The following is a 14,619-nucleotide window of genomic DNA, read 5'->3' as shown; positions in this document are numbered from 1 at the left end:
TTATATGATTTATCTGTGTTCAAAAGTATCAGGTGAATGCTATTATTCTGTATCAGGATCAAATGTTATAACATTTGTCTTGATGTTATGTTCTGATGTTGGAACATCAGTATCAACATGTACCTACCACTGTACCAGGGAAATTCCAGCACTCATATGAGCTTTAAGGATTAAAACCCTATTTAATTTGCATCAATAACGTGTATCATCTTGTTTTCCATGTTAATCTTGTATCCTTTCTCAAGCAATTGGCTAATGCTTAGAAGGTTACCTTTGATTTTAGGAATGTACAATACATATTTAATCAAGGAATGCCCATCATCCTTTTTCATGATCAAAACATCACTGGTACAATCAGCCTCTAAAGTAGTGTCATTCACGAATTTCACTTTATTCTTCACGACTTAATTAATTTTGACAAATCAATCCTTCCTCCTCGTCATATGAGTTGAAAAAACGGAGTCCAAATACCATTTCTCACTAGTTTGAACTCCCTCTTTCGCACTCATCATAATGTTTTCTAGTCTCTGCAACTGATTGTCGTCTTTACACAATCAATTACGGCATATTTTGCAGAGTTCCCGAAACTGCTGCTGCTGATGTCCTGTGTTGAAAGTATATTGGAGTACTTTTAGATTATCGTTTCCACAGGGATTATTGCGATATCACCGCCGTTCTATAGTTTATGTTGTTTTTTAGTTAAAGTTACTTTGGGTTTGGTAAAAGATCATTCACAGATTTAGTAGCAAAGAGTAAAATATTGGAAAGCTCTAAGTTTAAGAGAATGTATCAAGATTCGATTTCACCGACCTAACTTTGTATGTCAACCTATAAATATATATATATATATATATATATATATATATGAACTTGTTAACGATCAATATAATAACGTATCGACGTCTATACCGTCCGTGTCCGCAACGATATAGCTAGATTTACCGTATTGTTTAACCGCCGATTTCTCCACCGCTTAAACAATACAAATAACGTTTTATAAACCGATACAAAGTAAATATCAAACGTTAAATCCATGTCTGCAATTTATAGTTTGATAGATGATGAAATTAGGTCAAGGTACAAACATTGATGTCTCAAACATTTATACCATAGAAAAGCTTTAATAAACAAACTAAACCATCTATATTGATCATCACTTGTTCATACATAATATTCACAAGAAAAACATACAAAAGTAAAGGAAGATTACATCTTATCTTGATACAAATGAGATTTAGCTATCCATAGACATGGTAGCTTGCTCAACAAAGAAAGGATGAAGAACAACAAGCATCAACGGTGATTAATCGACGATCAAAGCTTCGAATCTTCACTTCTCAGTTGCTACAGTAAAAAAATGGTGTATTGAGCTCCTAAAAGTTGAATCTCCCTCACAAATATCTGATTTGATCCTTATATAGCATTTCTCTTTTCTGTCCAGGGCGCTTCGCGCCCTTTAGCGCGCTTCGTGCCAAGTCACTTGCAGATTAAACCGCCCCAGCGTGCAACGCGCGCATTTCTCTGCTAGAAGCCTCAGAAATATCTAAAACAGGGCGCGGCGCGCCCTAATACCGCGCGACGCGCGTTAAGCTCTGCCAGCCAAACTTCAATCTTGGCCAAATCAAGCTCAAAGGTTCCAAAAATTGCCAAGACCTGCAAAATCATAACTAAAAAACATATTAACATGAAATAAAAACTGAATTTATAAAACTACAAATAATTATATAAAACTAAAAGGAATTATACGAATACTCGATAAAATCGGTCGAAAGGTGCCACAAACTAAACTTGATATTAACACAATTTGGCACCTAACATCCTGCATCTTGCTACTACTGCATTCACCTTTTATGATCATGACCAACAGTGTGTTATCATCATCAAAATCTTGCCTTGCAACCTTGCCTTCATCCGCTTGAGGTTCTTTCTTGTTCGCATTGCAATCTATTGCAAAATAACCGAACCTTCCTCTTGTCAAGTTTTCCCTTTTTACCTCTAAAGTTGTCTTGACCACCATTCTTGTTGCAACTGCTCTCACTCTTTTGACAAGTTGAATTCTTTAAATTTTAAGACTCTCTCGCTCTAAAATTCTGAAAAGTTCCCTTTACTCTTCATGGACCATTTTCCTTTTGACTTCTTGTTCTTCTCATTGAATGGAGCTTGCAAAGAGATCTCCATATTTTCCTTGTCGTTATTTCTGTCCTCCATCCTTTGCTCACGATCCTCAAGAGAGCTTTGAAGCTCCTCTTTGCTCAATGTCGCAAGATCCTTCTATTTCTCAATCGCCACCACAATATTGTAAAATCTTGCCGTTAAAGAATGCAAAATCTTTGACACAAAATTCCGCTAAGTAACAGTTTCTCCACAAGCCTTGATTTGGTTCACCAATTGAGTAATTCACATCATGTAATAGTTAATTGTCTCCTTTTCCTCCATTTGAATTTATTCAAGTTGACATTTGTGAGTTTGTAACCACCTTCGCATTATCAACTCCAACATATGTCTTTTCCAAAATTTTCCACGCTTGCTTTAATGATTCACAATCACCAACCTTTTTTAAGCTGTCACTATCCATACATTGATGGATCAAGAACAATGCCTTGAATTCTTTCTTCTTCTCTTCCTTATGTGTTGCTCGTTGTGCATCCGTTGCACCTTCGACAAGGGGATTCACCATGTTCTTGATCACTTTAAGAACATCTTGGTAGTCAAACAACACCTTCATTTGATTGTACCATTTATCGGAATTCTTCGCAACAAGGGTTGGTAGGTTTATATGGATTCTTTCATTGGAGAAATAATTCATGTTGCACACTAGGTGTTTGGTGGATAGAATCAGACTCTTGATGCCAAGTATTAGAACATTCAATCACAAGATTTGTAAAGAATGGAAGGCTTGAGTGTGTGAGGAAATAAAGAGGAGAGAGTTATAGAGAAAGATAATTGAGGGTGAATTTTTTGTATTTTATTCATTATTCAATACAAACATACCACTAGGGTATGTATACAAGCATTGGAATACATAAACATCAAGTCAGAAGTAAAAAAAAATTGTCAGACATGTAACTGGTTACATCAAACTTGTAACCGGTTACAACTGACAAAACTAAAACAATAATAATCATGTGTAATCGGTTACTGCGAATGCATAACCGGTTACGCCAACTCCAAAATCACTTTTCTGTAACTTATTTAATCTCTTTTTAATGTCTGTAACCGATGACACCCCGTGTTATCTGGTTAAACCAACTTGAATGATTAAAATCTCTTAACTTTTTGAGAGTTTAATTAGACTCAAAATTATAAGTTTTTTCAACTCTTATCAAATTTTTATTATTACACATTAAATTTAATAATATTAGACATTAGACATGAGCGAGGGGTGTTAAAAGGCACATGTGAAATATAGTTTGAAAAATATATTTATAAGTAGAATAATTTTCAATTTATAAATCAATTTTGTAAAGTTAAGTTTGACTCAACTAAAATTCTAAAAGATGTGTTTATAAAAACATTAAAATAAAGTTAAAATATCATTAAATTTTATGTTGGTCTTTTTAGATTATTTTATTTTCTCTTACAATTGAGAGGAAGAGGAGTAATAATACATATAAACAAATGAAAATTGTTGTGGTAGGTTGTGTATGGTGATTCTTTATATCTTTCAACAAGTTATGAAGTTGGTTTTAGTTTTACTATGTCACATTGAAACCTAAGCCAAACCTCTCTTGCAGAAAATTTTGAACATGACCAAGTCAATAAACATTGCTAAGTCTCATAGGTCTTGGTTTTGATTCTGACTTTTCCATTCTTTATAATAACATCATAATATTATATAAACACCACCACCTACACATTCTATATATCAATACCAAAACACAAATATACACATAAATAAACTATACCATTCAAATATTAATATTTTTCATTTCATGGCTTTGGCTTTGGCCTCCATACATACCTCAACATCATTCTTTTCTTCATCTTCTGTTCCTTTAAGAAGATCAGTAAATGCTTCAATTCGTGTCCCAAAAACCAATAATTTCTCAGTTCCTAAAATACCTACTAAGAACAATGTTGAAGGATTAACAATTCCATTGTTAAATGGTCAAAAAAATGTTTTGTCCAATTATGATATCACCATGCAACTCTATGCTATCTTAGATTCTGTATCCGACAGAATAGAAATGCACAACAACCTCAGCCAACAACGTCAGAATTGGAACAACCTACTTCTAAACAACATCAACATGATCACACTCACTGCTACAACGTTAACCGGTGTAGCCGCGGCAAGCGGTGCTATCGGAGCACCTCTTCTGGCTCTTAAACTATCATCCACTCTTTTGTTTTCAGCAGCAACAGGTTTGCTTCTAATCATGAACAAGATTCAGCCTTCGCAACTCGCCGAGGAACAACGAAACGCTACGAGGTTGTTTAAACAGCTTAGGGCTAAAATCGAAACCGGGATTTCTCTTGGAAATCTAACGGAACATGATGTGAGGTGTTTGGTGGAGAATGTTTTGGCTCTTGATAAAGCTTATCCTCTTCCTTTATTAGGTGTTATGCTTGAAAAGTTTCCGGAGAAATATGAACCTGCTGTTTGGTGGCCGAGAAAAAGAAAAGAAGGAAATACAGCAGAAAGAAAGATGAAGAAGAGAAATAGTAATAATAATAATAATAATGGATGGAGTGAAGAACTTGAAATGGAATTGAAAGAAGTTATTGAAGTTGTGAAGAGGAAAGACATTGAAGATTATGAGAGACTTGGAAATATGATATTGAAGGTTAACAAGAGTTTAGGAATAGCAGGTCCATTACTCACTGGAATTGCAGCTATAGGTTCTGCATGTGTAGGAAACAGTTCAATTGCAGCTATAGTTGCTGTCATGGCTGGTTCATTAGGTGCTGTAGTGAATGCTATTGAACATGGTGGACAAATAGGTATGGTGTTTGAAATGTATAGAAACTGTGGTGGATTCTTCAAGCTGTTGGAAGAAAGTGTTGATGATACGTTGGAAGAGAAAGATTATGAGATGAGAGAAAATGGAGAGTTGTTTGAAATGAAAATGGCTTTGATGTTGGGAAGAAGTGTTTGTGAGATGAGACAACTTGCTTTGAAATCTGTTGCTTGTAGAATGGAAGGAATTGAGGTTGATGAATTTGCTAGCAAGTTGTTTTGATTGCGTGTGATACAAGGAAACAGATGAAGCTGGATTAGATCTAGTGTTGATTCATTAACTTTATTTTTTAATTGTAAAGTAAAAACATGTTATTTTATTCTTTATGTACAAATATTTATTTGATATATATTCACCTCTATATATATATATATATATATATATATATATATATATATATATATATATATATATATATATATATATATATATATATATATATATATATATATATATAGGGGACGACTCAAGTGAGAACACTTGGTTATTATGAGAAATGAGAACAATGAATCACGACCATTAGATTTGATTTTAATGGACTGGATTGGTTTCTCTTTCCATGATCCTTAATATTTATTTTAAATCAACACCGAAAGAGAAACTAATCCAGTCCATTAAAATCAAATCTAATGGTCGTGATTCATTGTTCTCATTTCTCATAATAACCAAGTGTTCTCACTTGAGTCGTCCCCATATATATATATATATATATATATATATATATATATATATATATATATATATATATATATATATATATATATATATATATATATATATATATATATATATATATATATATATATATATATATATATATATATATATATATATATATATATATATATATGGAAAGGAAAGTTTAGTTTTAGATTGATAAATGTATATTTCCTTTATGTTTAAAGGAATGTTCAAAAGTTGGACTATTATGAAATATTAGAATTTATTTCTTTGGTATTCTTGAAAAATTTGATTGAAATTCATATATTTGACTTCTCAAGCTACAATATAAGATGGTGGAATTAGGTAGCTGCGACATAAAAGAGAAGCTATTTTTTTAACCAAAAAGTAATTGAATGAGTTTCTAACACAAATATGTCACTTATTATAATATTATTTTTGTTAAAACATGTTTAACTCTATAGAGTTAGATGGATTAGTTATGGTATTATGGTAGTTAAATAATGTTTGTTTGATGACTTTATTTAATGGTCTAATAAGAGTGCTAACCCATAATTGAGAAGATGATGAAGAGATTGAATCACTGGAGCACAAAACTTTTATCTTATGCAGGAAGACAACAATTGTTGAAAAGTGTCATCTTTTCTATTGCAAACTATTGGATGCAAATCTTTCCGTTATCAAAAAAGGTGATCACACATATTGAAGGCTTATGCAAAAACTTTCTTTGGACTGGAAAGGATAGTTACAACAGGAAGGCTCCAATTGCATGGGATCATGTCTGTGGTCCAATTGCTGCAGGAGGGTTGAATATCATATCCCTTAACACTTGGAACAAAGCCTCCATAGGGAAGATGTTGTGGAATTTAACAAACAAAAAAGATAGACTGTGGATACATTGGATACACGCATACTAACTGAAAAATGAAGACAGTAGAAATTATCAACCATCTTAGAACTGCTCTTGGATCATTAAGGCAATCTTCAAAAACAAAGACAACCTAATGGCTTCTGGTGTGTGGAATTCGTTTATACAAACAGGTACCTATTTCACTAAACTCATGTATGATATGCTTCGAGGCCCCAAGCTGAAGGTTTCATGGAGAAAACTGATGATAGACAATCTTGCTCGCCCACGAGCAATATTCTTGTTATGGCTCACTTGCCATGGGCGTATTCCAACTAAAGATAGACTGGCCAGGTTTGGAACTGTTAGTGATGGGCTATGTGTTTTCTGTGGCTTAATTGAAAGTATTGTAACCACCTGTTCTTTGGATGTGACAAAACCAAGCAGATTTGGATCCAAATCTTAGCTTGGATGGGCATTCACCATTGACTTGAAGAATGGCCTGCAGAATTGGCATGGATCAGCAACATGGTTAAAGGAAAAGGTAGCAAGAGAAAGCTGGTGAAGATGACATTGGCAGAGACAATCTACATGATATGGAGCCTTCGCAATAAGATTATATTTTAGAATGGCACACAAAAGTTACTACACAGTCAAGAAATTATAGATATTATATTATGGCGTGTGGATAATAATAAGAAATTGGCTAGATTTTGTAACAGAAACTAATTCACTAGTTTGGTTTGTAATGGTCATATAGTCCTTTAGTGGCCTGGATCTACGGATCAGCTTGTACCGCACTTGTTTTTTGGGAATAAAATTTCTATTTTTCTCAAAAAAAAGAAGATAAAAAACCGTTGAATTAAGACAAGATATCATCGAATATTACCATCCAAAGGTAGGTGTCTTAAAATAGAAAATTATAAAGGAATTTAAAACTTTAGAATCGAACTATAAAATCTATCGCATGCCTTAAAATTTAGGTACACATTTTCTAATTCAAAAATACCTATCACTTTCAATAATTGTTGACTTAGGTGTTGCAACATTTACATATACACCCTCCCCCAACATTGAACTAGGACTTCAGCGTTGCAACCATAACTCATAGTACACCATCAAATGTTAATCCATCGCTTCAATAGTGACCATCTTGAGTTCACACAAGATCATCGACATTGTTTACGGGAAACATTTTAACGACATTTTTCTTCTCTTTTATCTTATCTCAAACTAGTTGGTGAATTCAGGTGGAAGAAACCTTCAACATAGCCTCTTAGATATAGCGAGAATACAATGTAAACACAACCAAAGGAACTACCTCAGGCTGATAGAGGTGGATGGAGGAAAGCAGATTTGTCCTTTTTTCCCCCAAAAACACTCTAGGGGAATTTTCAACCAGTGGGGTGACATATGCATCGTAGCTTGCATCGATGGGAAACTGTGTACCATTTGGAAAGATTTACCCATTAAGTGTCCACTAAAATACAAGGCAAGAACTCAAATCCAATCCTTTATCATAAATGGAGACCATCCTCACTCAGAATGAAAACTCTTGCGAAGGGTGCCTTTTGAAGGATCATTGGCAAGAAAAGACCATAATTGCCATAATATGGTAATCCACTAGTTAGCTGCTCTAAAACCATCAAATACTCATCCATATAAGAGCATCAATGGAAGGGCACAAAGTTCAATGTGTTTTGATGTACCAAGGGAGCTCTCACGACATTAAGTAAGTGAAAATGTACATTAATTTGGGCCTGGAATCGATACTGCAACCCTATCACGAAGGAAGCCTCTAAAGTTTCCACGGTACTGACACAAAAACCCGAGGATATATTGAGATTCCGATGGCATTTGGGATCAAAAAGGAGAAAAGAATTGTTAAGGTAAAGTTATTTGTGATTAGGAGTGAGTTAACAAAATTCTAGAAAGGCTTACATTGGCCATCCTTAGTGTTATATACCATTGCGGACCATATCGTGGTGCTCGATTCAGACTTGTGTTAAGTATGCTTGGATCTCAATCCCAAAAGCTTTCTTAATAGGTGAGGTTTCTCTCACATATTTATACACCCAACAGTCCGGGAACCTAAATAATGTGGGACTTCAAACAAACTCTAACAAACACAAATACCAACTTCAACAACTTGGTCTCATCAAATTCATAGCTTTTGGCCCTTCTAACAAATTAACACTTGCTTGAGGAGGTTGCAGCCTCGGGTGTAAACCCCACATAACTGGTAGATCTAGACCCCTGCGAGGAAGAGAAACCTTCAAAGGGAATGGAGGGGATACAAACATCATAACTATGGAAAGAGATAAAAGAAGGAGAGGCCGAAATTCCTGGATGATTTTATTGAATGTTTCGTCAAAGAGGATCCATCGAAAGTCATCTGAATTAAGGCAGGGCTGCCCAAATACCACTACTACAAAACACGTAAACAACAATGCCATGGTCACCACGGTTTTTCACTACACCGTGGTGACATCTCTAAAATAAGGCGCTATCATATTATTTTTGTTTTTTGATTAAAAATTAATTGTATATAACAACTGTTGAGCAGTCAACCGTGGTAAAACCATCAAGCTTTCATGGGTTCGAACCCCAACGCCATCATATATATATTATTCCCTTAATGTTAAGGCGTGTCTTTTCTCTTTTATTTATTTTTATATAATAACTTAAAGGAATATGAATACGGTTGGTATGTTCCACCGTTGTGATATATTTATAATAAATAAACACTTATTAATACGGTTGGTAGATAACCATTGTGAAATAATTTTCCCATATAAGTGAATTTTCTCTCCCTTATTGACAGTAGCGTCGTTTCCTTCAAAGTGAAACCCTAGCACCCATTTTTCTCTTCTTCACCATTAGCCGTGAATCTTGTGCTTCATATGTTAAGGTATTATTCTTCTTACATCTTATTGTTAGATAGTTCCCCATTATCTCGTTTGTTGCATGTTATTTTTGTTGATTAATTGTTCTCATTTTTTCAGATTCGTCTTCACTACCTTAACAAAGACCATACTTTGACTATGGTACATATTGTTTGTGTAACTATGGGAAAAAGTACAAGAAGCATGAAGCTATGATGGAAACTTCATCCATCTTGTACTTCTTCTTCATAGCTTCACAAACAAGATGTTTTTCATACTCTGTTGACAAATAAGTTTGTGTTTTCACATGTGAATAACTTTCATGATTATTGTAGGACTCAACAAGAATAACACATTTTAGTTAATGAAGAAACAACAGCGATAACAAACTTCATCTAGTTTGAGATAGAATGAGAAGAAATATAAGTATGAAGTTGTTGTGTAAGCTTCTTCCTCCTTATATTTCTTCTTCATTGCTTCACAAACTAGATGAACTTTAGAATTGATTCCCGTTCAACGATTAGTTTCAATAAAAGGTGTGTCCTAGAAATTTATAATATATCTTTTTCATTTCTCACAAATTTATACTATCTTGTTTTGTAGTATGATGTTGTTTGAGTTTATTATATAATATGTAGATTGCTTGTTTTCCATACACCTGACTTAAAATACATTCATTTAAATTGACATAGATATTATAATCTGAAAATTAAATTGTATTTGAAAACCAACTTAAACAAACCATTGTTTTCGGACAGCATGCGTCTCATCGTTCATTTGATGTTCTTTTACATATAAATTATGGTATAATGACATGGCTCCTTAGATGCATTGTTGTCTTCGATTATAGTTAAGTTTCATTAACTACAAGAAATTTAACTATTATCGAATACAACGATGTATCTAAGGAGTTAGACCAATAGACCATAATATATATGTAAAAGAGTATGAAATGCACGATGAGACACATGCAATCAGAAAACAATGGTTTGTTTAAGTTGGTTTTCAAGAATAGCTTAACTTTCAGATTATAAACTTCTTCATCAATTTGAAAGCATGTATTTCTTTAATGAAGTGTATGAAAAACAATCAATTTACATATTATATAATAAATTCTAGACACTTCTCACAACAATTATATATTTTAGAAGATAAATAAACATTTTAAAAAGTATTATTTTTTTAGAGAGAAGATAAATAAACAGTAAATTAGAGCACACAGTGATGGGAGGATATTGGATATTTAATCTAATTTAACAAACAAAAGTTAACGTAACCATACTTGTAAGGGTGGGAATAGGCCAGGCCGACTAACAGGGGCCTACGGCTCAGCCTACATAGGCCTAGGTCAGACCAGGCTTTTTAGATAAATAGAAAAGGTCTAGGCTTTTTTATAAGCCTATTTAGCTAAAAAGGCTAGGCCACAGGCCACATAAAAAGCCTTTTAAGCTTAAGAGGCCGGCCTATTTAAATACATATGAATAATTTTATTATTATTATATTATATTTTTTACTTTGAATTAAAAATATAAAAATAAATTTTAGTTATCTTGAAGAAATTATGAAAATAAGATGAAAAGAATCTTATGAACAATGTCATAAGTTGTTTCGATAAGTTCTCTCAAACAAATAATATCACAAAATTGATGCTACTAGGTAAACTCAAATAAATTAATGCAAACAAACCTTTAATCTCATTGATCTTTTAATTTGTTAGTCTATATAAAGACGAGTTGAATGACTTATTTACAAATGTTCAAATGAAATAGGCTTTTAAGTAGGCTAATAGGCCAATCAGGCCTTCAAAAAGGCCAGACCCAGGCCAAAAAAATAAGCCTATGATAGACTACAGGCCATACTTAGGCTTTGAATATTATAACAGACCAGGTTCAGGCTTGACAAAGCCTATCTCGGCCCAGCCTATTCCCACCCCTACATACTTGTAGTGCAGTCAAACCTAAAGGGAATTAGAAGAGAGAAGAGGTACAAAAGAATATGATATACACTTTTCGTTGTTTTACAAGATATACGAAATATTTTCATATTATACCTTAACTATTATTAATATCTTTTCCTAATACTTGGAATAATAATAAGAGAGTAATGGATAACTTGTTGAATGTGAATTGAGCGATTATTAAGTCTATGTCAAAACAAATAAAATATTCAATGTACATGGATTCAAGAAAATGGTTGTAGAGTGAAAAAATGTTTCAAATATTAATTTTTGATATTTTTGTGCGCTAAGGAGAACAAGATGATAGCGACAAGGCTGATTAATATGAGGCAGTGCTGAATATGAATAGAATAATAATCCTGGTCTTCTTTGAGAAATGACTTTTTTAGTGTGAGATTAGTATGCAACTATTAATTCAACACCGCGTTTTTCACTCTATATTATAGAATTAAATATTGAGTCGATCATTGTCGAATCAGTTATTAAATCATATCGTACATAAACTAGAATTGACCAGGTGTATTAGCTCAAAAATTAGTAATTTTTCAATTTACTTTTGCATAAATTTAATTTTATAAAATCAATCTTTTTAAAATTAATTTTGATCCAAACACGTAGTCCTGGGTTTTAGACTGTTTGAAATAATAAATGTATAGGAAAGATAATACTAATGTGGGTTCTGTTTCTTTTTAATGCAAAAAGAATTGATTTCTGTTCTTTGACTTAAAATAAGAAACTACGAAACTATTAATTAAGATTTAAGATTATATGACCAATTTTTTCAAAGATGGACTTGTGGAGATATAACTTAACCTATAAGAATGAAATTTGATTTATGTTGGATCATCACGGGGAACTTACATATCGTCTTAAGAGCAATACACAAGTGAAAGAGACGCCAAATATTTATCCAAAATCTTAAAATGATTGGTGTTTGGATTCTTTCACTAATTATAAAGTGTTCAACCTCCACTTTTCTAAGCAATATGAGACTAACAACTCACACTTGTACACAACAATCTCCCCCTCGAGTGTGAGTTCATCCACTATGTTCCGCCTCAAGCGGAAGCTCTTTCATCCACATACACTTGTACCGTCGTTGCAGGCACATAAGCGGGACATGCCGCCTGACCACCACATTGTCAGGAAAACTTTCGATACAAGGAGTTGGTCCTTTCATTGAACCATTGGCTCTGATACCACTCTGATAGAAAACTAAGACACAATAATAAACCAATACGCAGTAGATATAGAATTCTCCACACTTGTAGGAACCTCGAGGATCAATAACAAATATAAAATGACAGGTCAAACAAATAAACGCACTAAAAAATACCGATATTTTTAACGTATGGAAAATCACTCAATATGAGAGTAAAAATCACGTGTCGTCCTGACCAAAGAAATAGCTTCACTATAATCAATTAAGCGTACAAGAGAGTCTTAATGTGATTCACAAACAATAGCTAACAGTGACAAATCACAAAGCAAAACTAACTTACAAGTAAGAATAAAAAAGTTGAAAAATAACCCAAATCTGCAGCTCTAATGCGAGACACATATCTCTCAATTCAGACCTTGTTTTCAAATTTTGAACGGTCTAAAGTTAGATACATGAGTTGTGAACATGCCCATAAATTTTCAGCTCGATCTGACGGTGAACGAATCGGGGATCTTCAATTTAGTGAGACTGGTGTAGAAAAAACAGGAATGAGTTTCTCTCCTCTTTTCTCTCTTTTAAATCCTTATTTTTTCTCTATTTCTCTTCACCCTAAATTGACACTCTCCACTTAAATAAGTGAGACAAATGGGTTATTTATATTTGACTTTTCTCCACATAGGAAGGGAACCCAAGCCCAACAAATCTCTTACTCACAACTATGTGGAGGAAATCGCCAAACCGGTGATATCACAACAAGCTTCAAACTTCCCTCTTGGTAATGTTTTAGTCATCATATCAGAACCATTATCATCTGTATGAACTTTAGCTAACTCGAACAACTGAGCATCCAAAACATCACCTATCCAATGATATCTCACATCAATGTGTTTGGACCTATTATGAAAAGTTGGATTCTTACCAAGAAGAATGGCGCTTTGACTATCAACAAATAACACATATTTGTCTTGAACAAAACCAAGCTCTTGCAAAAAATTCTTCAACCACAATAACTTTTTGCATGCTTCGATAATGACAATGAACTCAGCCTCTATAGTAGGACAATGCTACACACTTTTGCAATCTGGATTGCCAAGCCACAACTCCCACTGAAAATTTAATCATGTAGCCCGAAGTGGACTTTGTGGAATCAACGTCTCCAGCCATATCAGAGTCAGAGTACCCCACTAGAGTAGGCTTATCTCCTTCAAAACAAAGTCTCGTATAAGTAGTACCGTGAAGGTATCTTAAAATCTATTTTACAGCATTCTAATGCTCTCTACCTAGATTTGACAAAAATCTACTAACTGTACCAACATCATGTGCTATATCTGATTTTGTACACACCATTGCATACATCAAACTACCCACAGCAGACGCATAAGGAACATGTTTCATATCAAACACTTCATGGACTTTGATTAGAACTCAACTTAAAATGAGTAACAAGAGGAGTGCTTACTGCCTTAGAGTTTTCCATTTTGAATCGTTGCAACACTCTTTCGATATAATGTTCTTGTGACATCCAAAATTTCTTCACTTTTCAGTCACACATGAACCTAATGCCAGAGATTTGTTTAGCTGCTCCCATGTCTTTCATGAAAAATGACTCGACGAGGTGCTTCTTTAACCTGTCAATGTTAGAAATATCTTTCCCTATAATAAACATATCATCAACCTATAACAACAGGATAATGAAGTCATCGTAAGAAAATTTTCTAACAAAGACACAATGATCTGAAGTAGTCTTATGATATCTTTGATCAAACATAACAGACTCAAACTTCTTGTACCATTGCCTTGAACATCCATTTGCTCAAACTCTAAATCAAGAGTAGCAGCCAAATTCAACACGGTTCTAATTGATGACATCTTTACAACAGGTGAGAAAATATCATTAAAGTCAACACCATTTCTTTGAAGGAAACCTTTCACCACTAATCTATCTTTATACCTTGGATACTTAGAGTTGCTTTCCTGTTTAATTCTATAAATCCACCTTTTTTCCAAAGCTCTTTTTCCTTTAAGAAACTTCACTGAATCATAAGTGTGATTATCATGCAATGATTTCATCTCATAATGCATTGCATCCAACCAGATTTTATTTTCATCACTTTTCATGGCTTCTT

At 33.6% G+C, this 14,619-nt stretch overlaps 1 protein-coding gene across 1 annotated transcript; it reads left to right on the top strand.

The window, feature by feature from the left end:
- Window positions 1-3,875: 3,875 nt before the first annotated feature.
- LOC131636771 (probable F-box protein At4g22030) lies at window positions 3,876-5,215 on the top strand. The gene has a single exon (XM_058907370.1). It carries the CDS (start codon window positions 3,933-3,935, stop codon window positions 5,181-5,183), a length of 1,251 nt encoding a protein of 416 aa, XP_058763353.1. The 5' UTR covers window positions 3,876-3,932; the 3' UTR covers window positions 5,184-5,215.
- Window positions 5,216-14,619: the final 9,404 nt, after the last annotated feature.

This window comes from Vicia villosa, unplaced genomic scaffold (genome assembly GCF_029867415.1).
Source record: "Vicia villosa cultivar HV-30 ecotype Madison, WI unplaced genomic scaffold, Vvil1.0 ctg.001829F_1_1, whole genome shotgun sequence".
NCBI lineage: Eukaryota > Viridiplantae > Streptophyta > Magnoliopsida > Fabales > Fabaceae > Vicia > Vicia villosa.
The sequence above is the reverse complement of the archived record's forward strand: the minus strand, read 5'-3'. Positions and strand labels throughout refer to the sequence as shown.

Coding starts and splice junctions, on each gene's coding strand:
- LOC131636771 (XM_058907370.1), top strand. CDS start 3,933: ATGGCTTTGGCTTTGGCCTCCATACATACCTCAACATCATTCTTTTCT.